This window comes from Colletotrichum navitas (assembly GCF_030913465.1).
Source record: "Colletotrichum navitas strain CBS 125086 chromosome Unknown LY79scaffold_187, whole genome shotgun sequence".
Taxonomy (NCBI): Eukaryota; Fungi; Ascomycota; class Sordariomycetes; order Glomerellales; family Glomerellaceae; genus Colletotrichum; species Colletotrichum navitas.
Genome location: NW_026850733.1, coordinates 17,096 through 40,099, shown reverse-complemented (window position 1 = coordinate 40,099; position 23,004 = coordinate 17,096). Strand labels below are relative to the sequence as shown.

Genomic DNA, 23,004 nt, shown 5'->3' with positions numbered 1-23,004 from the left:
CCCCAAAAAGAAACTGCCGAAAATGACTGAGCTAGTGAGCATCCAGAGACCTTGCCACTGAGTCGAACGTCACTGACCGACCGACCGAACAGAACCCTGCCTTCGTGCTCCGGTCCGTTCAAAACGTCTCGTTCGAGAACCGAGAGGTCCCGGCACTCCGCGACGAGTACGACGTGCGAGTGCACGTCGAGCAGACGGGCATCTGCGGCAGCGACGTGCACTACTGGCAGCGCGGCCGCATCGGCGACTTCGTCCTCGAGTCCCCCATCGTGCTCGGCCACGAGAGCGCCGGGACCGTCGTCGAGGTCGGAGGCAAGGTGAAGAACGTCAAGGTCGGTGACCGCGTGGCGATCGAACCGGGCGTGCCATGCCGGCAGTGAGTCCCCTCCTGCTCCTCCTCCTCCTCTTCTTCTTTTTTTCTTCTTCTTTTTTGCATGTCGCAATGCAAGGAAGGAGGGGGGAAAGGTACGCTAACCATCAAAAAACCGAAAGCTGCGATTACTGCCGAGCGGGCGCGTACAACCTGTGCGCGGACACGGTCTTCGCGGCGACGCCGCCGTGGGACGGCACGCTGCAGAAGTATTACATCGTCGCCGGCGACTACACGTACCCGATCCCGGACCACATGTCCGCGGAAGACGGCGCGCTGGTGGAGCCGGTCGCCGTCGCCGTCCAGATCTGCAAGGTCGCCGGGCTCAGGGGCGGCCAGACGGTGCTCGTGTTCGGGTGCGGGCCCATCGGCGTGCTGTGCCAGGCCGTCGCCAAGGCGTACGGCGCCAGCAGGGTCGTCGGCGTCGACGTGTCCGAGTCCCGGGCGCGGTTCGCCAAGGCGTTCGCCGCGGACGACGTCTACGTCTCCAAGCGGCTGCCCGGGGCGCCGGGGGACCCCGTCGAGGCCGCCCGGGCGGTCGGCGAGAAGATCGTGAGGGAGCACGGTCTGGGAGACGGCGCCGACGTGGTGCTGGAGTGCACCGGCGCGGAGCCGTGCATCCAGGCCGGGGTCTTTGCGGCGAAGAAGGGAGGCACCTTCGTGCAGGCGGGTATGGGGAAGGAGGTATGTGCATTACATTGGTTCGTCCGGCGGGGGATGTGTTTGCTGACAATGGCCAGAACGTGGTCTTTCCCATCACCGCGGCCTGTATCAGAGCATTGGTCATCAAGGGCTCCATCAGATACACGACGGGATGCTATCCCGAAGCAGTGAGCCTGGTTGCGTCCGGGAAGGTTCAGCCAAGGAAGTTGATCACTCATCGTTACAAGTTTGAGGAGGCTCTCGAGGCATTCGAGGTGGTCAGGCAGGCAAAGGAAGACACGCTCAAGGTGGTTATTCAAGGCGTACCGAAATAGACAGCAATGATCAATGAAACTCGAGCATCTCACCCATGCTTCCACGAAACTTCTGTTCTGGCAAGGTCACTTGATTGATGCCTTGGTGTCTAAATTTAGGTCGATGCGTAGACCCGACCATCCCTGCACACCGTTGAGATGGCATCCCGTTGACCGCGCCAGGCTCCGTTATGTTCCGTCAACGTGGGCATACCTGCCTGCTTGTCTAATCACTCACAAACTCAACGCATGAACTGGACCGATACTCGGAATGCAATACCCCTCAGCGCGTGGCTGCGCAACCTTTGCTTCCCAAGGTCGACCCAACTTCGATACGCTTTGAGCTGCTGGCGTCCGGGGGTCACAGGTGTCCGTTTCGCCAGGTTCCCCGCACCGGAGACTGCCCCTCCCGCTCCGGACGACTGTCGACCGATTCTCCCATTCGCCGGCACGCGCATTGACGGCAACCCGACCCACCGCTCCCGTGGGCGGCCCGGTACAAATGATCCGACTCATGCCCTGTCCTGGTCGGCAGCGAGGACATGGAAACCACCAAGCATCGGAAGCGACATAGTTTACCAACAAGACGGATATATCAGCAGCAGCTCTTGTAAAGCTCGGAGACATCAATCAGCAGCCATGGTCCTCCCGAACCATCCAAACCCTACCGCGCCGGTCATCTCGCACTTCAACCTCGCCGGCAAGACCGCCATCGTCACGGGCGGGACCCGCGGCATCGGCCTCGAAGTCGCGCGGGGCCTCGCCGAGGCCGGCGCCAGGGTCGCAATCACCTACACCAGCACGCCGCCGGCGGAAGCCGAGGCCACGGCGGCCGCGCTCTCCGAGTCGGGCAACGGCGTGCGCGTCAAGGCGTACAGGTGCGACGTCCGCAACCGCGGCGAGGTGGCGTCCGTCATGGAGGCGGCGACGGAAGAGGTCGGCGGCGGGAGGCTCGACGTCGTGGTCGCCAACGCCGGCATCGCGGACCACGCCCCGGCGCTCGAGTACGCCGAGGACAGGTTCCGGGACATGCTGGACGTGAACTTCCACGGTGCTTTCTGGACGGCGCAGGCGGCGGCCAAGATCTTCGAGCGACAGTTCAAGGCGGGCGGCGACGGCAGGGGCAGCATCATCTTCACGGCATCCGTGTCGGCGATCCTGGTCAACGTGCCGCAGAAGCAGGCGGCGTACAATGCCAGCAAGGCGGCGGTGGTGCACCTGGCCAAGTCATTGTCGGTGGAGTGGGTTGACTGGGCAAGGGTGAACTGCGTCAGCCCGGGCTTCATTGCGACTGATAGTAAGTTCGGGCTCTGGCGTATCTGGGCAGAAGAGCGAGTGAGCGAGTGAGTGACGATGGGCTGACTAGCAGCAGTGCTTGCGGTGCATCCCGAGGAGTGGAGGAAGAAATGGTTCTCCATGATCCCCGGGGGACGGCTCTGCGAGCCTGCCGAGTTGAAGGGCTCGTATGTGTTTCTCGCCAGCGATGCGAGCAGTTACATGACAGGTATGCCCTCGCCTCTTGGAAGCCCTCGTTGACGATGTACTAAGTGGAATGAATGATCAGGGGCAAATCTGGTTATTGATGGCGGATACACATTGCCATAGGCGACGCACGAGGTTTGCACATGGCACGCATTCAAAAGTGTATCTATTGTACTGGTGATACGCAAAGAGAACGAGCAATGTTTAAATAAAAAATAACATAACAGTGAAAATGACCTAGCCAGGAAGCGTCATTGACACGGACGAACGGAAAAGAGACAAAAATTAAAGAACATATCATCTCAATGGAAGGTGGAGTTTAACCACTGAATCTCCCCGAGGTGGGCTCGAACCACCAACCTCCAGATTAACAGTCTGACGCGCTAGCCAATTGTGCCATCGGGGATATGAGATGCTTGTGTCTCGGGAATTGTCGGCTAGCGCAGTTTTTGGAAATATGTAGCGCAGTCTGTGGACCGTTGGGAATTTGAAATTTGATTAGGTGACGGTGGCAGCTTAGTAATAGCACGGTCTTGGTCTACATTGTCTATTAGTACCGAGCATACAAATGTAGCCTGCGTTTTCTATTGTACTCTCCCTAGTAAACTTAGTTAACAATACTAGTGGTCACATGCTTTGTTAAATGTTACTTTGGCAGTTTGTTTTTACTGTTCTAGAGAGTTATACAGCTAATAACTGCCCTTTGTTTGGATTGATTGTATGTGTCTCGAGCGACCTTGGACAGAGAGAGAAAGTCGCACAATGCTTGGAATAGGAACTTGTGATTGGCCAAGCCGGATGACGGCGCCCCACAGGATTGGAAGCTGGTTTGTTTGATCACTAAAGGACCCGTGCTCCCAGCCCTTTGTGCGAGGTTGTTTTGACAAACACCCCCTGGAAGTGGCAGACGGACTTAAAATGGTCCGAAACTCTCTTGGTAGGAAACGCCTTAGAATTGGCAACGGATCGGAAAGCTTTTGTTTCTATCCTGCATCGTTTGGTTTAGTTCGTGAGTTTGTTAGTTTGTTTGCGAGCAACGCAACACAACAGCCAGACGGGCGACCCCTCTGTCTGTGTCCAAGGTCGGTGGTTTTTGGGCGGTTTGGTTCCACATGCTCTGCAGAAATTGCGTCAGCGGGGTGTTTTGGGTGGGTACGTACCATAGACCCCGCGGGACGCCAGCTTTGGAGGGGAAGGAACGCTTTGCCCCACCACGGCTGCCTCATCCGTCCCTCACATCACACACACATACACACACTCCAGCCCGAACCAGACTGAGCCCGATCTTGACGACTGACTATACGTCTCATGTTTCTTACCGGCCTTCGTATTCTCTCCCGCTGATTCACATCTCTCGCTCTTATTGACGACCCGCGACTGCCTCTCGCGACCGTCTGTCTGGCCTGCCTGTCCGTTTGCCACCCTCACGACCATCTCCTCTAAATCCCTCTTGCCATCAGCCACCTGAGTTGCGCCACCCCTCCGCCATCAACGGCTCGTAGAAGAGGCTTGGGCCTGGTCACTCCGTCTCTGGATATCTGATACCACCCACCATCTGGGTACCGACATCATGTTCTCTCAGGTAGGCGTGACCCCTCACCTTCCCACTCTCGGCCCACCTCACCAGGCCATGGTACGCGCGAGTAACCGGCACGGCCAAAGGAACCCAGTACGGTTCATTCAGAGCCACGAATGTCAAGGAACTGCATGCCTCTTGACCATGAGCCATATGTGCCTTTGAAGAAGCCTCCGACTGTCTTGAGCGAACGAGCACTGACCAGCCCACAGAAGAAACCATACTCGGCCGTGACGGTGAGCATCGAGACGCTCACCTCCGAGACGTATGATGAGGACGACTTGAGCGGCATCCCCGACCTCGTCGAGGTCATCAAGCTCCAGGCCTCCGGTCCGGCTGAGGCCGCCCGTGCCATCCGCAAGAAACTCAAGTACGGCAACGTCCACCGCCAGCTCAGGGCTCTTACAATCCTCGACGGCCTCATTCAGAACGCCGGCCCCCGCTTCCAGCGCGCCTTCGCCGACGAGACCCTGTTGGAGCGACTGAGGGTCTGCGGAACCTCTGACCTGTCCGACCCGGATGTCAAAAAGAAGTGCACCGAGCTCTTCCGCAGCTGGTCCCAGTACAAGAGCACGCCGGGCCTCGAGCGCATCGCCAGGCTGCACCAGGTAAGGCCCAGCCGTCCGCCAAGAGGGGACCCCGGGAGCTAACCTCTGCAGGAACTCCCCAAGCGCAAGGTTGCCGTCACCCAAGAGAGGTCCAAGGCTGTCCGGGAGACCGAAAACCCATTCGGCGAGGAAGAAGAGGACAAGCCCCCTTCTCCCCCTTTGGCCCCCGTCCGTGCCGGGGAGTCTTCCCGTCCTCAGCGCACCCCGTATCTGCCATACGGCGAATCTACCGCCGCCGCCGGCGCTGGCGGACACTCCAAGTCCTCGTCCCATTCTGGCGGCTCTTTCTTCGGCTCCTCCAAGGACAAGAAGAAGAAGGACAAGGAAAAGAAGGGCAAGCGCAAGCCCTTCAACCTGGAGCTGGAGAAGGATGCAATGAAGAGCGCCATTGCCGAGAGCTCCATCGCCACCACTAACCTTACCAACCACCTGCAAAGCATCAACCGTGAAAGGGAGCGGATTTCCGAGAACCCTCAGGCTGTCCAGCAATTCGAGAATTGCAAGCAGCTAAGACGGAAAATCCTTCGCTACGTGAGTCTGCCCACGTTCCTCTCGCGAGATTTCCGAACTAACCATCTCCCAGATCCACCACATCGAATCGGAGGAGTGGCTCGGCAGTCTTCTGAAGGCTAACGACGAGCTCGTAACGGCTCTTATGACCTTTGAGCAACTTGATCGGTCGATCGATGCCGACAGTGATTCCGATGACGAGCTTGCCGAGCAAGCCCACATCTACCGGAGTATGCCTGTCGTCCTCAATCTCACGCAGGGTCCGTGCTGACAATTTGCAGTGGTATCAGAAAGGGCCAAGCAATCCATGTCTCCGCCTCCTCCTGACGTCTCTGGCCTGAGCATCGACCAGACGCCATCGTCCCGCCCTCCTCCCCCGCCCCGTCCTGTTCCGATGTCAAAGCCTTCTCCTCCTATCCCGGCACCTGCCCCTGCGAAGCCTCCGAGACCTCCCGTCCAGCGGGCTCAGTCTGATTCGGAAGGGGAGGACGAGGACGATGACGACCCGTTTGCCGACAGGAACGCGCTGGAGACCCCTGCCACTGAGAGACCGGAGCCAAGATGGTAGCATCTTGCCGGCATAAGCAATCACATGGTTTCTCACTCCCCATGCTTGCCATATCTAACCGAGTATAATCCGAGGGATACCCAATCACGTCAGGTGGGGAAAGTGGTCTGCAGGTTGTATTTGTTTTCCGCCTTAAGACACCCGGCATCTAGCAACGTGCCCGCTTAGACTGGTAATGATTTGAGACGAGTTAAGCGTTTTCTGTTATCGCTTTCACCACGGTGCCATTGAGCTGTTCTTTGCTCGCAGAAGGATGCTTTCCGAGCTTCCGTAACCGGCCACTGACCTTGTCGCTGGTCCCGTCACGGTTGCAATCCCCGGTTTGGACGTCCCCGCAAAGCGCCATTCCGGGATATGTCGCCCGAAAGCTCCGCCAGAGGTGCTACCATTTTGTCGTTCCTCGGTCGCATGTGCCATGTGCAATTGCATTACCCTCCCGGTATTCTCGGCTTCAAGGGCCGTCCAATGAGACACTTCTGACAAGGGGGGAGCGCTGGCTATCTCCCGCCTCGCGATCCGGAGCACGGCTGCACGTGCGTGCCGGGCTCAACCGGTAAATCAAATAACATTGTGAGCCCCGCCGCCCAATGCGACGTTAGATCAGGCAGGACTTCGCAACAGGGTGTGATTGATTGATAACATCGATAACCTTGTGTCGCTTTTCGGCACCTCTTCGTGACTCGCGCACCGGCAGGGGATGAGGGGTGGGGGCGGTTACGCCAATTATGGCCGAGTGCGTGGACGAAACAAGGAACAAGATGACATTCCTATTCCGGTAACTGGGAACTGTGATCGTGATGCCATCGCGAAGGAAATGCTGCACGATACATGCAGGCTCGGCGGAGGGCTATCGCGCTTACGATACCAACCGCGCTATGAGATAGGCCCGCGGTCAAGAGGGCGGACAATGTATGGCTAACATGCTTCCATCTCGGCCCTCTATATGAACTCTTGCGATGCTCTCGTGCCTTGGTCTCGGTTCGTCAGGCTTCACTCAGAGTAGCTCCCCCTTTCTCTCTTTCAGACTCCGGACCGCCACGATGCTCGCCCTTGTCACCCTCGCCCTGGCCGCCGTCGGCGCCAACGCCGTCAACACGACTACCACCCTCCGCCCCGTCCGGCGGCCCGTGTACAACGAGAAGCTCCTGGCCGCCGTCGTGGCGCCGTCCAACAGCATCACGCTCAACTATGGCGCCGCCGACGACAGCGGCCTCGTCAGCGTCGAGCTGGCCATGAAGTACCCCTCGGTCTTGCTCGAGGAGGTCGCGGCCATCGCCTCCGTCTCCTGCGCGGACACGAGCATCACTATCACCTTCAACGACAAGGCCTCCTTCCAGCAGACCTCGCAGCAGTGGGAGGGCCTCGACGACTTCGTTATGGTCACCAACCACCAGGGCAACTGCGACGCCGAGGAGGAGCGTGGCTTCTTCCTCGTCGACACCGTCACCTTGGACGAGGCCTCGCTCCAGGTCGTCGCCAACGCCCACAAGAGCGACGTTGCCAACACGGCTAGTTAGTTTCTTTCTTCTCTCTCTCTTCCTCTCTCGTCGTCCCTCTTCGTCGACGATGCTGACCCCGCCTCCCCCCACCAGCCTCGACCGAGATCTCCTTCTCTAGCGTACCCTTCCAGGACCCCTCCGCCAAGCGCGCCATCACGACGGACGAGAACGGTCTGCACATCTCAAACGAGCTCTCGCTGCCCGCCGCGTCGACCCTCTTCTCCTACGACCCCTACGTCACCATCACCGCCGACAAGGCCTCCCTCACCTCCAACATGACCTTCTCCGGCAAGCTCAAGTACACCATCGTGCCCCCCAAGGTCGAGCAGCTCGAGCTCGACATCGACACCTACTTCGGCGCCGACCTCGGCCTGTCCGTCGACGTCACGGCTCCCTACTCTGGCAACTTCAGCTACGACCCCGAGGACCTCGGCTACAAGTAAGTAAATCCTTTCTTTTCGTCTCTTTTTCGCGAAACCCCCCGTCCCTTTTGTGTCCCTCGTCGTCCTAACCTCGGTGGCGCGCTCCAGCTTCGTCGACATCCCCGGCATCATCAAGCTCGGCCCCGCGCTCGGCTTCGCCATCGGCGTCGAGCTCGACGCCGACGCCGCGGCGGGCATCACCACCGACTTCGGCCTCACCTTCCCCGACGCCAAGATCCACCTCGACCTCGTCAACAGCTCCGCCACCGCCGTCACCGGCTGGGAGCCCGTCTGGACCGCCAACGCCAACATCACCCAGAAGGCCGCCGTCACCGTGAACCCCTACGTCGAGCTCGGCGTCGAGCTCGTCTTCGAGATCCTCGGCGGCGCCGCCAGCCTCTCCTCCGGCGTCGACACCCGCTCCAAGCTCAACAACGACTTCATCCTGACCGCCAGCCAGGAGGCCGGCACCGGCGGCACCGGCATCGGCCAGGACAACACGGACTGCCAGCAGGGCTTCGCCATCAAGAGCGACTTCTTCTTCAGCGTCTTCGGCTACGCCACGCAGTGGTGGTCGCAGGAGCTCTGGGACGCCGAGGTCCCCGTCGCCGACGTGTGTTACACTTGGCTGTGAGCGGCTTTGTCGGGCCGTGGCTCCGCGACCTAGACTGAGAAGGGAGTACTCTTTTTTGAGACATTCTGGATGCCGCGGGTGGCTCTCGGGTAGTGTTCCGAGGACTCGAGATGGTTAATGATAATATTTCATATGTATATATGAACTCCAAATAAACATAGCGGTTTACGTTGCGATCATTCAACATCAGCCGGTCTCGAATTGATTGCTCTCATAAGGAGATACCCCCCAGGGGAGGGTCGCTGTCGACCACAGATACATGTAGTATGGCTCACATATTGAATACTGCCAACGCGGGTGATTTCCATTGAGTAGTGCTCACGAGGGCACAGAGGGTCAATGTGGTCTGACGCATCTGCTTCCCGGTGTCGTCTCTGACAAGGCAAGCATACGAAATTATGACTTTGGAGAATACTGCTGCCCAGGTCACGCGTAGCCGGCGAGCACCACCCCATTGACAGCTTCAGCCAACGCACTTACTTCTCCTTGAATGAACCAGACTTGAAGTGAGTGACCAAAAGGATATGCGACCGAAAAATAAAAAAACAATTAATTAATTAAAAAGGCGCTGTTCCAAAACTCATCTGAACCAGGGTGGGATAGACGTGCACTGCTAAGTCCAGGCCGACGCCGCCCATGTATTCCCCCCCATCCGGCCGGAGCTGGCTCCGGCCGCCCCGCCCACATGTCACCATCTTACCGGCCATGACGGGACCCCGAGCCACCGCTCGTCGTAGATCTGCAACCACATCTGGTTGCTCTCGCCGAGAAAGCCTCCCCTCCCGAACATACCGGACAGCGCGGACTCGGCCTCCTGCCTGGGGTGACCAGTGCCCTGCTTCTGCCGCAGCGGCTTGGTTGACGTGCATGTCAAACCATGGTCTTGAGCTTCTTGATCGTACTCGACCGTGCCCTTCCTTGGCCGCGAGCATGGCGTTGACGACCTTCGCCGAGTCGCATTCCTCGCTCCGAGCCGTAGAGGAAGCCGCCCGACAACGCCGACCGATACCATGGGTCTCGACGAAGGTCCTTGGGCAGTTGCTTGGCTTCAACGAGGTCTGCCGGAGCGAAGATTTGCTTAGACCGACGTAGCGGCGCGTGGCATCAAAGACGGGCTTTGGTTGCCTGTAGTTTTTTAGGATCGCTCACTTTGATAATGTTCGATGTCTGTGTTGAGCAGCAGCATGTCCTTGGGACACACACACTGACTGCAGCAGTCGACGCTGGTAGCCCTCGAAGCAAAGCAGGCACTAAAACCGGGGGGGGGGGGGGGGGGGGGGAGGGCAAGCTTCTTGAGAGACCGAGAATGCATCTTGTGGTCGTTGTGGTAGAGATTAAGGGTTGGTTAAGGGGGGTTAAAATGCTTTCGATGCTCAACATGGAATTTTGCCTTGCTTCGGAAGAGATTATGGGGCTGTTGAAGTGGTGAAGCTTGCTGTAGTCCGATGTGATGATTGGAACACGAACGCCAACCTCACGAAGCAATAACATCATTAAATGTCCACCTGTACGGGCTGACTAGACATTGGTAACTGCCCGCAACTAACGGCGCCGTTTTTTACGACAGTTCCTGACGACAACATGCTGCAACTGCGTTTGTCTAATGCTAGTAACTTTGAATCGTATCGTAACTACCGTTGAGCAGTCGCTAACGGGCCACGCTGCGAAGTGCTGGATGGAAGCGCATACGAGATAAGTCAAAAATATAAACGTAAGCGCCATTGGATTCGGGGACATCGCCATGTAGTCAACTTCCAAGCCAAACGTGACTTCTTCGGGCTCCCTTTCCGCGGGTCGGTGCATACAACCTTCCGTAGCGATGCAACTAGCAAAGCACTCGATTCAGGCAAAGTATGGCGGAACATCTCGTTGGAAGACTCGGTCCTCGGTTTTTGGGTTTTCTAACCGCTTCATTCCGTATCGTACAATCATATCTCATGAGGCCGAGTGGTCCCACAGAGACAGCTGCCCAGATTGCTCCTGCGCAAACGTGACTCGACCTGCCGAGCCACCCAGAACCAGATTCAAAATCCTCCCGTCAGCTCCGACGCAACAGTATGCAAAGTATCGGCACGCGAGAGGTAGCTACAACTCGTATCAGATCTCAAAACTTGTGCGTGCTCCAATCCTTGCCTTCTTCCTCCTCTTCATCGCCCGTCTCCTCGGGATTACTGCCTTCTTCGGCATCTCCATTCTCCTCCTGGTCTCCGTCGTCCTCATCTTCGCTGTCGTCTTCGTCATCCAGGTTGGGGTCGGGCATGACAATGCTGTTCAGGAAAGTGATCTGCTCCCAGTCAGCCGAGCCACGGGGTGAGAGGGCTCTGGGCTTACAAAAGGGTGCATGGCTGCGATGATCTCGCAAACCTTGTCTTGGGCGTCCTCTTCGGTGAAGATCCGATCGTCAACCTTCTTGCTAATGGTGAAGTTGCGCAACTTCAAAAGTTCGATATCGCGATGGTCCGCCAGATAGCCCTGCCAGCACAAGTTAGCCAAATGCCGAGTCTCCTTGGGAGCTGTGTCGAAAAACATCATTGAGCGAACCTGCCTTTGGCTTCGTCTTCAGCGCATTACCCTTGTTCGTCTCGGCGAACGCCTTCAACGCTCCCTCCTCGCCCCCTTTCTTCGCGGCCTTGGGTAGGAATGTCCTCTTGAACCTCTCATCGTTCAAAGCCCTACGCCAACGCTGCGGCCGTTCGTCGATGCTCTCCCTCAACTTTTGCAGATGCGATGCCTCGGGGCACCATAGACCGCCGCCGATGAAGCAGGAGCCCGGCTCGAGATGGATGTAATAGCAAGCGTACGGGCCTTTTTTGCCTGTCCTTGACCACGCGGCTGAGAAATGAGCCTATGAAGCTCTCGTTAAACACACGTATACGATAAGATCAAGTTGAAAAGAATTTGTCATGTCGCACCTTGTACGGGGTCGGGTCCTTGCTGAAGCGAATGTCCCGGTGAATCCGAAAGACGAGATCCTTGGCAGGCAGCTCGGGGATGGTGAAGTCGACCTCTGTGACCTTGGGCGTAATGGTCTCAACGAAGGAGTTCCAGTCCTTAAGCGCACGCCTATACTCGCCGTCATGGCCTATAATGGTGTCAGCTTTTTTCCAAGTCAAGATTGAGTCCGAGTGAGCCATACTCTTGAGCCACGACCTCTGATTATGAGACTTCAGGTCTTTCAAGAATAGGAGTGTGTTCTTGTGTACAGTCTCATCAGAGTAGTCGACGCCATCTAGGGGCCGGAGCTTTTCGAGCGGGATGATGGTGACCCTCCTCTCGCCCTCGAAATCATCTCCCTCGTCGTCATCCTCGTCGTCATCCTCGTCAGGCTGCTCATCTTGGTAGTTATCTTCAACTTCCTCAATCTTCTGCTTCTTCAAAGCCTTGGCCTTTGCAGCCTTTGGCTGTGGCTTGGCCTTGGGTTTGGCGGCTTGACCCTTCGGCCGTCCCCGCCCACGCTTCTTGGGCGGCTCCACTTCCTCCTCCTCGTCGGCCTCGCTCCCAGGCTCATCGGCCTCATCCTCGAGCTTTGCGTCGCCATAAAATCCTTCATCGGCATCGCTTCCGTCAAAGTACTTGCTCTTCTTCGGCGTGCTCGAGATGCGCCGGGACCGCCGGCGGGTTTCGTTCTCGACCTCCGCAGGCGGCGACGTCGCACGGCGTTTCCGGGCCGGCATTTTGGATGTGCCCTTGCAAGAATTCCTTCAATCGATCTGAGAAGAGCGTGTCGCAGTCCAGCCAAGCGTTGGTTCATGCGATTTTGGTTGGTCTTGGTCAAACCTTGGTATTGTCCCCAATGTTGTAGTGCGTCATCGGGCCCAGTGGATCGCGGGGACAGACGCGACAGACTTGACGCAGATGAACGCGAAGTCACATGACCTTACACGTGCTCGGATCCTGCCATCGCCCATCAGGTCTGGGGAACGTCGGTGTCTTGATCAAGAAGAAATGCACCTCCGATATACACAGACAGGATTTCATGCTACACTCAAGCCGCTCCCGATTCAACGAATCTTGGGACGGAAAGACAAACTCTGCGGCAAATATGCCTTTTGTAGCGCGGATAGGACCTTTGAGGAGACACCCAGCTGTACACCGGCACCGAGACTCCGGGCCATGCATGTAATCTGGCGCACCCTGGTTCTTGTATGTCTCATGTTTTAATATAGATAGGACCTCACTCTTGACTGTAAAGTGAAGCATACGCGGGAGCTGCATTTTCTAGTCATTCTCTCGAACCGAACAAGCCAGAGATTCTTGGCCCCCGATCGAAGCAGCCGCGAAGAGACAGCAGCCATCTCTCACTTCTAAACGTAGGTATACTTGCCGCCTCACCTCGGATACCCGGTAAAGAAAACCCTCCTCGGATCGTAAGACTCTCAAAGCGAGTGGATCCGCGTGGGACCTATTAAATGGAGCCTTGCGGAGGCCTGCGCCTTTCCTTATCCTTGCGATACATGTTCGGAGCGGCGTGAGGGGTATCGTAGCCATCCCTCAGGGAAGATATATCAAAGATGCCAGAGACTGCTGTCGATGTGAGGAGGATCATTGTTCAAGGCTTGCAGTCCATTAGTCCTGGTACTGTCCGGCTCTCCGTCTTGCTGCAAACGGCAGACAGTGAATACACGAGCACCGGCGATGAGGGACCCGTTGAAACTAATCTGCAAGTTACCCTCAAACATAGACCTGTTGGCTGATTGCGGTCGTTAATCCACTAACGATGGTCTTCTGAGTTGAGGCCAGCTTATGTCTGAAAAGAGGTAGGACGAAAGGTAGGACGGGGGGATGGAAGACGGGACGGAAGAAGGAAAAAAGGGGCCAAAGGCGCAAGCCCCACGAGAGGGCCGTTAGCCGTACCTCCGCCTACAACTGGACTGTGCCTGGGTGAGAGGCCAGCTTCTCCCCAGAAGCTGTGATGATACGTTTTGTCATTGATGTATTTGCTGAAGTAGCATCAATCACCACCGCTGCCGCCAACGCCAGCTTTGTTCCAACCTTGTTGGTCGGACAAGACTTCGACCACGCCACCGCCACCGTCGCCACCATCGTCTTCCCTCTACCTCCCAAACTGCCGCCGCAGCCGCCAACCGCCTTCTTGGCGCTCCTCCGCAGAACCTCGGAACCTCGCCTGGCGTCGTTACTAAGTCCCATCCGCTAGGAGAGCGTCTTCCGCAAGAGGGGGCCGCTGTCTGAAAGCAAATCATCATACGTGAGCGCCTTCTCATCAATCCAGGGTCCTTGAGCAAGCCATGGCATTCCCTTCCCCACCAACAAGACCGTTGGCAGCGATAAGACATGCGGCCTTGGTATCATGGAAAGGCAGAAAGCCGCAACGGACACCCCACCCTCCGCAGTTACCATATTTTTCTTATTGTTTTTTTATGTATTTTGCAAAATGAAAGAAAACCGCCCCGAACCGAACAGAAGATACCACCGCGGCGTTGTATATGTATGTGGGAAAGGCGAAAACCCGGGCCCCAAATACGTGAGTTTTTAAATCGAAAGGGGGCATTGCCCGGCACCAATGGCATCTCCCACAGGTCTGCCCATCGACAGTGGCGTATAGAGAGAGAGAGAGAGAGAGTGTGTGTGTGTGTGTGAGTGTGTGTGTGTGAGTGTGTGTGTGTGAGTGTGTGTGTGTGTGTGTGTGTGTGTAACCCTCACCCAAGCAATCGCGCCATTCAGCTCTCGAGTGATTCCCAACATGAAAGCCCCCCTGGCTTCAAAAAGTAGGACAAGAACCGTAAGAGAGTGAGTGCCTAGCATACTCCTCCGAGAATAGCTCCGTACGGGAGAATCCCTCCGGTGACCTGACAGCGCCCGATCTTGGCGATATCAAAAACGTCAACCACATCCAGCACAGGTTCTGCGACCCGGCCTATCAAGGAAAATCCCCATATTCTCCCTCCTCGGGTGGCACATCCCAAGTCACATATCCCTGTCCCTCATTGCTCGTCATGCTGCTCTACGAGCAACCTCGACTTTTTTTTTTCTTCCTTTTCTTTTTTCCGGGTCTGGGCTCACTAACGGCTCCACGCGCTGTCGGTGGAGTTCTAGGCCCGGGCATCGATGACGCCCAGGCACCTCCTGCAAGCACCCCCATACATACGAGATGGTCAACCCGTTATTTTTGTCATTATTCATTTAGAGCCTGTCAACGCCGATTCGGTCTCAGTACGCATATCGCGTCACCGTCGTCGTCGTCCGCCGTGGCCGCAGCAGCTGGTGCTGCTGAGGTGGCGGCTACATCAATCCCACCCATCCATCCATCCATCCCCTATCCAAAAGCGGAACGTCAACAAACCCAAATCGGCCGAGATGCGGCCTCTCGAAACCGGTGGGTAAGCTGACCCGGACCAATAAATTGACAAGCACGAAAAAGCAAGAGCAAAAAAACAAAAAGCCCACTACCGGTACCACCACTATTCTCCGACCCTTTCTTTTGCTGCCTGACGAGATACGTCGAAACGTGCACGAGAAGCGCCGCGCCAGACGTTTCCCCCTGCTTCGTCTCTGAGCACTCAATGCCACGTAGCCGTTGCCTGTCTGTTGGTACTCCGCGCCGGCTCGACGCCCCGAGATCCCGACTTTGGTCTCTCTCCAACGTCTGAGGGCGGGGGAAGCTAACGACACACCAGACCCTCAATTTACTCTCTCGCCCTCTCTTAGCTACACAACTTCAAATGCTTCTTCTGGGCGTTGGGCCAGCTTTTTACCCCTCACGCATACGAAAACGCAACGAGTCGTCTTGACCACGCCGTTACGATACCGTCCCTTTCGAGACGGGGACCGGGGCCCATACCGAACAGAGCTTTTCAAGGCACAGAATTGGGCTGCGAGCAACCGAATCGGGAGAAAATGGCGTTTCTTTGCATCAAACGGTTGAGCTTTGTTAATCACCAGCGACGTGCCCTGCCCCTTGCCCCCCTTCGAGCAACTGCACAATCTGCGAGGTCCGATTATCCGGTATTAGGTGTAGTCATCTGCTACCCGGGCCCGTCACCCGAGGCTGGGATCATGGGCGATGCGGCCTAGAGGCGTCCTGTCTCGGGGCTTCTCGACCAAATCGGCATACCCATCCAGACTCGAGCCCATGACCCTGACCATCTCGAAAATGTGAGAGCCCTTGAAAGTCTCCGCCCAGAGCCTGATGACCGCCGCGGCCAGCTGCCTTAGCCGCGTGCTGTCGTTGGCAGACACCTCGCTGCTGGCAGGCTGCCCGGCTGCGGGCCCGCCCAGGGATGGATCAATGGGCACGGCGAACTCCGTCTCGTCGAGCATCCTCCTAACCGACTGCAGAAGATTCTTCTCTTCGGGTGTCGCAGGCGGATCGTTCGGCCCGATCGACGCGAGGGTGAGAAGCCACTTGGATAACAGGATGGCACATTCAAAGTTGCACACTGCAAACAGCCCGAGTTAGCAAGCGGAAGCCGTGTCAGCTTGGAAGGGTACTTACAGGCGTGCTGGATGCTCCATTCCAGGCTCTTTGTCCTCGCAACGTAGTTGACACCGGCCTTGACCAACATGGACAGGGCATGGATAGCCTGGAACACGGCTCTGTGCAGCCTCAAGGTACGAACCAGAAGGGGCATGCCGCTCAGCGACGAAGCGACCAGCATATGATCCCGGGTTTCGAGGCACCTTCCAGGCGGGATCTCCGTGTACAGGCGAATGTACGCCAGACGTAAGAGAGCAGTCGAGTTGAAAGCTACCGGGCCACCTGGGAACGAGTCGCTGTTGCCCACGTGCCCTGCATCGGCCGCACGTAACTGGTGTCGATGTTCGAAACTGACCTGCCAGATCCGCAGCGCCGCGGTGACCTCTTCAACGTCCTCCGGCTTCAGGCCTCTCTGGGGCCCGAACGGCGAGCTCAGCGCGAAGGAGGTTTGCTTCAACAGGTATATATGCTGCAGCAAAGCGTGGATCAGGACGTAATTTCCGAGGGACGACATGTGCGGAGGCAGGCCCTGGGGCGAGGTCGTCAAGACCCTAGAGAAGGCGTCGTGGACGGTGATCTCGGCGGACGGGTAATTTTGCCGGTCTTCCTGCCACTGCCATGCTGACTCGGCCCTCCACAGCCGGGATGGAGAGGGCAAGAAGAGGCCGAGTTCCGATGTAAGGATAAGGGGCGGCACATTGTACGCGATACTGCAGAGGTTGAAGAAGCAGTATGCTATGAGCTTTGTCCGCGTAGCCCCTTCGAGTCGGATCCAAGTCTCCCAATCTGGCGCGACGGCCGGACCGGACTCGGCGACCAGACCCTCTTCGCGTACCAGCATGGCGAGGTGGCTCTGCAGGGACAGAGCCTCGTGCAAGATGGCTTTGGCTCCCCAGAGCCCTACTGCGAAAAGTAGAAGGACGGCTTGGGTCGTCTCAAGTCGGGCTTGTGGCGTATTCGGCGAGCTGTTCAAAAGGTTAGTGTGCTGATGGCGCATAAACAGATGATGCGCTTACAAAGGCTCTCGGTGGGTGTCTTGAGTCATCGGGCGATCTTGTTGGGCCGAAGCAAAGGTGTGACGGAAGCCAGAGGTCGGGGAGGGTCGCGTCGAGTGCGGGCTGTACGCAGCTGGTGTCGGGAGCAGGGCATGCACTTCGTGACTATGCCGCCGTCGAATTTGTTCAAGCGCAACAGCCTTGGCGGCATACCATAAAGCGTGACCTCGGTGACTTTCGAATCGATACTGAGCGCCAACGGCCAGAATCGCAAGGAGAAGCTCGGGTGCCATTTCGGCGGGTGTCAGAGTAGGAATGTGAAGAAACGGGAGGTATTCATGGAAGCCGCTGATGTAGCCCTCCAAGAAGCGAGTGAGAGTATGGCGAGACGGGAAGACGAAGTCGTTGGGGATGACGGACGAAAACTCTTCCAGCCTGTTCTTGATCACGGTATGGTCGGCAGCGGATATGCGAAGTGGCGCTCTTGTCAACTCCTCGTGGCTCCGTGGGCCGCCCTCCACCGCCTCCCTCCCGTCGGGCTGGACCGAAGGAAATCGCGAGGGAAACTGTGATGATGGCTTAGACGGTCCACGATGATGCATGTCGCCGGACCGCGGCCACAGACCGCCCATCTGCTGGTCAGACTCATACGGGGGTGGGAGGTAATGCGAAGGCGCAAAGTCGTCGAGGAAGATATGGTAGTCGTCGTAAGGCGCGGCCTGGGGCTGGGGAGCGTACCCAGGCGCCAGCATGTTCTGGTCCTCCCGCGGACGCTCATGATACCCCATGGACTCGTCATAGGACTTGATCCTCGCGTGATCTGAAGGCGGACGTCCCATATCCGGCATCATAGGCTGCTGCATAGGGTTTACTTCGCTGGCCAGAGCAGCATCAGAGAGCAAATCGAGGTTGCAGGCAGCGGCACGAGCCGTGCCCGACATGCGAGGACCGGGAGCCATGGTAGACGCCACGGGCGTTATCGACTCCTGGTGATAGTGGGGCTGGGGCGGGCGTTGGACGCCGAGCATCTCATGCTCAACATGGCTCTCCGAGGAAGACGGCGGATTGTGGGTGCTGGACGAGGTCTTCCTCGGGCGGTTGTTCTCCTTGCTACCCTCGTTAAGGTGAACGAGCTTCTCATGGCGGACGAGTAGATCACTGATGTCCATGTAAGCATATTCCTAAAGTCAGACACAAGGGAGAGTTGGCCGTGATACTAGTGAGCATTAAGAATAGAGAAGAGGTGGTGTCTAGCGTCGGAGGCTGGGACGGGGGAAGAGTCTTGGGATAAAGCAAGCTGGGGTGGTGTGGTACGTGTGTGAGGCGACGGCATGTGGTGTCGACGTGTGGTAGGTTAGGTGTAGGTACTTGGGCAGAATGGCAAAATGATGAATGGCCGGGGGGGCAAGGTTGATAGACTCACCGTCGTCCGAATGTTTTCCCACAGCGAGCCCAACCGCAGGCGAAAGGCTTCTCTTTGGTGTGCGTCCTTTCGTGTCTTTGAACATGCTCCACACGCCTAAAATGTAAAAGCAATGTGAGCGAGAAGCAAGGTCCAGAGAGAGAGAGAGAGAGAGTGTGTGTGTGTGTGTGTGTGCGAGAGAGAGAGAGAGAGAGAGAGAGAGAGAGCCAATGTAGGGCAAATGTCAACCAAATTGGGGTGGGGGAGGGGTGACTTGAACAAGGGGGGGGGGAGGGGGACAACTCACCTGAAGCGTTTGCTGCAATACTTGCACGGCAACGTCTTGGGCTTCTGCTGCCGGGTCTCTCCATTCTCCCCAGCGGCAGAGGCTCCGTGAGGAGGCATGCCCTCTATAGACTGGAGAGGGAGCATCTGCGTGAGAGCCCTGCCCTCTCGGGAAGGAAGGGTAGGGAAGGAAGGGTACTGTGTGCTCGGATAGGTCTAGACAGGTCGAGGGCCTCCTCGGAGGCCACACAGCACAAGAAAGTGGGGGAAATGGAGAAGGAAGGAGGAGCAGAGTTGGGCTCGAGAGGGATACCTTGCGGTGTGGTGCGCCGTGTATCGATCTGAAGACTGTCGGAAGGGAATGGAGGTTTTTTCAAGCTCTCGTCAAGGAGTATGGTACGAATACGGCGGCCAAGACCTTCTCTGGTGCCCCCTCGTCTAGTCTTTTTCCATGCAAGCCCCCCGGGTAAGCAAGTCTGATCCAGATGCCTCTCGTCGGGATGAGGGCAAGCATAAGCGTCCACGAACGGTGGCGTTTGGCGTTTGCAAGTGACTGTGATCTCGGGCGTTGGTACGAAGCATGCAAGAAATGCGCGAACGGAGCGAGAAGTAGGGATTCGGAACGGGATGCCCCGGCGGTGGCAGCAGGGTGGGCAAGATGTGAGGATGCGGATGAGTAGAGTTGGGGAAGAGGACAAGAACTGGTGTCACGTCACGGCGGCAAGTGACACGAGGGATACAGGCTGATTGAGGACGAGTATGAAAGGGAAGTGCGCGGTTGGAGGTCGCGGCAAACGTGTCTGGATGTTTGGGCGTCGGGGGTAAAGGACACAAAAAACAAGCATGCATGCGAGGATTGGAGCGTGAACTAACTGTAGGTACTCGGTCGGCTCAAACAACAGCACCCTTGGATAAAGTGGCAGCGAGGTCGAGGTAGATAGATGGCAGGGAGGGGGTGGGAGAGCAAAAAGGCGGGGAATTGATGGAGATGAGGAGACAGAAAGAGGAGGCGGATAGGTTGGGTGGGTGGATGGGTGGATGGATGGATGGATGAATGAGGAGAGGAGTGTACAGCAGGAGAGGACAGACAGACAGACAGACAGGAGAGGAGAGATTCGAATGGATGGGCGACCCAGGCTCTGAGCGATGTGGAACTCGAGAGCGGAGGTGGAGGGCGGCAGCAGGCAGAGCAGCGAGACAAGGAGAAACGGTGCGAGGTGCGGCCGTACCTCAGGAGCCGAATGTGAGGTAAGGCGAGGTGGAGGAATCGGCTGGAGTAGGTAGGGAGGTAGGTAGCGGTAGCTATCTGGAAGCTTGGTACTTGCGCGGGTGGTGGGAGCAGCTGAGAGCTGGTCGGGGATGGGCTGAAGAGGGGAAACACGGGAATCTCGGCTGTCTGCGGCGCGCCGTGCGACGACGAAGTAGACGACGGCGGGATGCTGGGATGGGCGGAGAAGCAGGGCAAGATCGACCGGTGCGGCGCTGCAATGGCGTTCGGGGTAGACTTGACTTGCAGACGTCGTAGATGGGAGCAGGCGGGTGTGGGTGAGAGTATATGTTGGTGTGCGCGGCGCAAAGGGTTTGCAAGATGGTCGCGTGAGGACGAGACAAGAGACCAGAGCAAGAGTAAGGTAAGGGTGAGAATGAGAGAGCCGGCGCTTCGGTTGCCCTGCTGCCCAGGAGCGACAGAGTTTCGATTATGTGTCGTGGAGGATCAACGGAGGAAGCCGCCTTGGAATGCAACGTCAATGCTTCACATGTGTCGTGGGCAAGAGAGCGGCGTGCGGAAGGAAGCCGCCTCGGAGATGGAGAGGAGGTGGGTGAGGTCAGGCCAGGGCAGGCCAGGCCAGGTCTAGAGAACCGGTGCGGCGGCGTGTGGAGGAGGCGGGTAGGGTATGGCGAAGGAGGGGGGGCGGAGAAAAAGGTGATGCGACGAGATGATGGACGTGGACGCGGACGCGGACGCGGACGTGAATGTGGATATGGACAGCCGGGCGGGGTGCGCCTGGGAGGCGAGGTGAGGTGAGGTGAGGTGGTCGTCGTGGTCGTGATGGGTGGGAAAAGGTGGAGAGAGTGATGAGGAGAGAAAGAATTGGCTTCCGTTGAATGGGGGGAAATCCAGGTAAGGAATCTGGGGTCTGGGGTTGTCTCCTCTCTCTCCGCATTGGAGAAGCAGCCGTTTCTGGGTAGTGTACCTACCTACCTACCTACCTACCTACCTACCTACCTACCTATGCTGACGGGTACGTGTACGCGTCCTACTGCCCGACACGCACACAACCCAAAGTACCTTGGATATACATACGTACATACGTACATACGTACATACCGTATCCGTACATACCGTACATACACCTGCTAGGTGAGGTGAGGCGAGGCAAGGCACGGCAAGATAATGCGGCCAAACAGGAAAATAAACATGCCTTCTAATGGCGGACTCGAGCGACATCCCGACGAGACACTTTGGAGCATGGCAAAACAGCCTGGAAGCAAGCCCTGACTGAGGCTTCTTCTGTCCTGCTCCTCTTTTGTCTGTCCAGTCTGTCTGTCTGTCTGTCTGGGAAACGGGGGGTGGGTGACTTTGGGGTTGACATGTGTGAGGTACCTTTCCGGTGGAGTCCCCCGCGGAAAGTACCTTGTCCAGACCGTCTAGCCAGGTATACGTGCACCCAACGCTTGAGCCAATCTTCCCAGGAGCAGCCCTGCTCAACATGCCTGAACACACCGCAACAGGGTTGCATGTGGTCACGGTGGTGAGGGGGAGGGAGCTTCGCGGCGCGGTGCCAATGGGAAACCGGCCATGAAATCATTCCTCGTCGGCAAGGGCTCGGAGATGGAAAATGACGATGACGCCGATGCCGATGCCGATAAGGGGTCGTGAAGCTCAAAACACAGCGCAGTACAGCACCGCACAGCACCGCACAGCATAGCATAGCTTAGCATAGCATAGCTTAGCATAGCATAGCATACACGTAGAGGGTAAGCACTACCTACTTTGTACATAGGTAGTCTCCATCCCATCTCTCAAGGTTTGGCCATATTTATACTATGTAAACACTTGATGATGCTCCCCCCTGCTCGGCCTCTTCCTTTCTCCTCACTTCCGCTCTTCCGTCGCACGCCAAAAACTCTGCCCTCTGCATCCATATTACGGCAAGACAAGCTCCCATCGCCCATCTTCCAGGGTCAGAGGGCACAGCGGGGGCGCCGGGGGGGGAAGACGAGTACTCCGTAAACGTCCAGGTCTCAAAGACGCACCAATGACAGCCTTGCTATAACGGCCAATCGTGTCAGGGAAACCCCCCCCCCCCCCCCCCCCTTGTCCAGGCGAGATGGCCGCTTCGGCTAACGAACCGCGCGCTCGTCCCCTTTTTGGAGAAACCACAAGAGCGAGTCGGGGGGTCGGGGTCGACAAGAGCCGATGGATGAGTCCCTGACGACAAGGCCCATATCAGCTTCAGCTTCAACGCCGCCGCTGTCAGATAGGGCGGAATAAGGCGAAGCTCGGTATGCCTCTTCTCGTGGTTGGCGCTTCTTGTCGGTTTGTAGTTTGCCATGGGAGGAAATCAGAAGCTAACATGACTCCACGTCTCCAAATGCGGGCACTATCATTGTACCTCCTTGACAACGTCCCTTGGTCTCCAAATGCGGAGGCCGAGACTCGCACTGGAATGGACTGGGAGCTTGATGAAGCGCAGAGAGAGGGGAGGGGTTTGGGCAAACGCAAAAATCCCCGAGGAACCCCCCCTCCCCAGAATGGCAAGGCCATCAGCAGTCACTGCATAAATGACAAAGAGCCCAAACACGTCCATGGCGCGTAACTTCGCTACCTAGGTTTGTTGGCCGGTTCAGATTGATGTCGGGTCTCGGCATTCATATGGAGCGCGCACAAGAGTTGCAGCCGGGTGAGGCACAGGTGCACACGTCCAACGCTTCCTCTCGTCTTTTGTGTTACAACGCTCGTCGTCGTCGTCGTCGTCGTGAAACAACTGTGCCGCGCCGCTCTGCTCTCTCCTTCTCAATCAACCACCCCATTTCATCCGCAAATGGCCACCCTCAACGCAATAGCCATGTAACAAGGCGTTGTGGGTGGCGGGAAATTGCAGTCGAGTCTTCTGGGCCCCTACACCACACCACACCACACCACACGGTACATTGACCCCTTGGACGTGACATCCCATCTTCAAGCCAATGTCAGGAAAATTCCCGATGGCTGCAACACGCAGCGGGCAAACGGGGGGATGGGGGATCCGGTTTTGCTG

General features: G+C 57.3%; 6 protein-coding genes and 1 non-coding gene across 7 annotated transcripts; 4 read left to right on the top strand and 3 right to left on the bottom strand.

The window, feature by feature from the left end:
* Positions 1–22: 22 nt before the first annotated feature.
* Positions 23–1,347, top strand: LY79DRAFT_675137 (chaperonin 10-like protein; the record flags this gene model as incomplete). Its single annotated transcript, XM_060564407.1, has 4 exons — positions 23–34; positions 93–376; positions 493–1,054; positions 1,111–1,347. 4 exons carry the CDS (start codon positions 23–25, stop codon positions 1,345–1,347), a joined length of 1,095 nt encoding a protein of 364 aa, XP_060407104.1.
* A 31-nt stretch (positions 1,348–1,378) lies between these two features.
* Positions 1,379–3,215, top strand: LY79DRAFT_573283 (uncharacterized protein). Its single transcript, XM_060559455.1, has 3 exons — positions 1,379–2,623; positions 2,699–2,830; positions 2,891–3,215. Exons 1-3 carry the CDS (start codon positions 1,576–1,578, stop codon positions 2,929–2,931), a joined length of 1,221 nt encoding a protein of 406 aa, XP_060407103.1. The 5' UTR covers positions 1,379–1,575; the 3' UTR covers positions 2,932–3,215.
* Positions 3,141–3,214, bottom strand: LY79DRAFT_t283. The gene has a single exon. It is a non-coding gene; the product is annotated as a tRNA-Asn (tRNA).
* Positions 3,216–4,293: 1,078 nt separating the features above from the next.
* LY79DRAFT_130340 (uncharacterized protein) lies at positions 4,294–6,177 on the top strand. Its single transcript, XM_060550844.1, has 4 exons — positions 4,294–4,992; positions 5,044–5,523; positions 5,576–5,732; positions 5,784–6,177. Exons 1-4 carry the CDS (start codon positions 4,501–4,503, stop codon positions 6,068–6,070), a joined length of 1,416 nt encoding a protein of 471 aa, XP_060407102.1. The 5' UTR covers positions 4,294–4,500; the 3' UTR covers positions 6,071–6,177.
* A 933-nt stretch (positions 6,178–7,110) lies between these two features.
* On the top strand, positions 7,111–8,625 carry LY79DRAFT_530138 (uncharacterized protein; the record flags this gene model as incomplete). Its single annotated transcript, XM_060556154.1, has 3 exons — positions 7,111–7,582; positions 7,663–8,008; positions 8,100–8,625. The coding sequence occupies 3 exons, from the start codon at positions 7,111–7,113 to the stop codon at positions 8,623–8,625; spliced, it is 1,344 nt and encodes a 447-aa protein (XP_060407101.1).
* A 1,854-nt stretch (positions 8,626–10,479) lies between these two features.
* LY79DRAFT_573280 (uncharacterized protein) lies at positions 10,480–12,437 on the bottom strand. The gene is made up of 5 exons (XM_060559454.1): positions 11,762–12,437; positions 11,538–11,707; positions 11,171–11,470; positions 10,957–11,097; positions 10,480–10,909 (listed from the first exon to the last, which is right to left on the bottom strand). Exons 1-5 carry the CDS (start codon positions 12,297–12,299, stop codon positions 10,730–10,732), a joined length of 1,329 nt encoding a protein of 442 aa, XP_060407100.1. The 5' UTR covers positions 12,300–12,437; the 3' UTR covers positions 10,480–10,729.
* A 3,184-nt stretch (positions 12,438–15,621) lies between these two features.
* On the bottom strand, positions 15,622–18,889 carry LY79DRAFT_530146 (uncharacterized protein; the record flags this gene model as incomplete). Its single annotated transcript, XM_060556155.1, has 5 exons — positions 15,622–16,022; positions 16,079–17,025; positions 17,077–18,213; positions 18,479–18,574; positions 18,765–18,889. 5 exons carry the CDS (start codon positions 18,887–18,889, stop codon positions 15,622–15,624), a joined length of 2,706 nt encoding a protein of 901 aa, XP_060407099.1.
* Between the last annotated feature and the right edge of the window lie 4,115 nt (positions 18,890–23,004).

Bases quoted from the DNA above. Each gene is read 5' to 3' on its own strand.
- LY79DRAFT_573283 (XM_060559455.1), top strand. From the start codon at position 1,576: ATGAACTGGACCGATACTCGGAATGCAATACCCCTCAGCGCGTGGCTG. The intron at 2,624-2,698 runs GTAAGTTCGGGC...GACTAGCAGCAG, and splicing joins GGGCTTCATTGCGACTGATA to TGCTTGCGGTGCATCCCGAG. The intron at 2,831-2,890 runs GTATGCCCTCGC...ATGAATGATCAG, and splicing joins TGCGAGCAGTTACATGACAG to GGGCAAATCTGGTTATTGAT.
- LY79DRAFT_130340 (XM_060550844.1), top strand. From the start codon at position 4,501: ATGTCAAGGAACTGCATGCCTCTTGACCATGAGCCATATGTGCCTTTG. The intron at 4,993-5,043 runs GTAAGGCCCAGC...TAACCTCTGCAG, and splicing joins GCATCGCCAGGCTGCACCAG to GAACTCCCCAAGCGCAAGGT. The intron at 5,733-5,783 runs GTATGCCTGTCG...GACAATTTGCAG, and splicing joins GCAAGCCCACATCTACCGGA to TGGTATCAGAAAGGGCCAAG.
- LY79DRAFT_573280 (XM_060559454.1), bottom strand. From the start codon at position 12,299: ATGCCGGCCCGGAAACGCCGTGCGACGTCGCCGCCTGCGGAGGTCGAG. The intron at 11,708-11,761 runs GTATGGCTCACT...ACACCATTATAG, and splicing joins TCAGAGGTCGTGGCTCAAGA to GCCATGACGGCGAGTATAGG. The intron at 11,471-11,537 runs GTGCGACATGAC...AGAGCTTCATAG, and splicing joins AGGACCCGACCCCGTACAAG to GCTCATTTCTCAGCCGCGTG.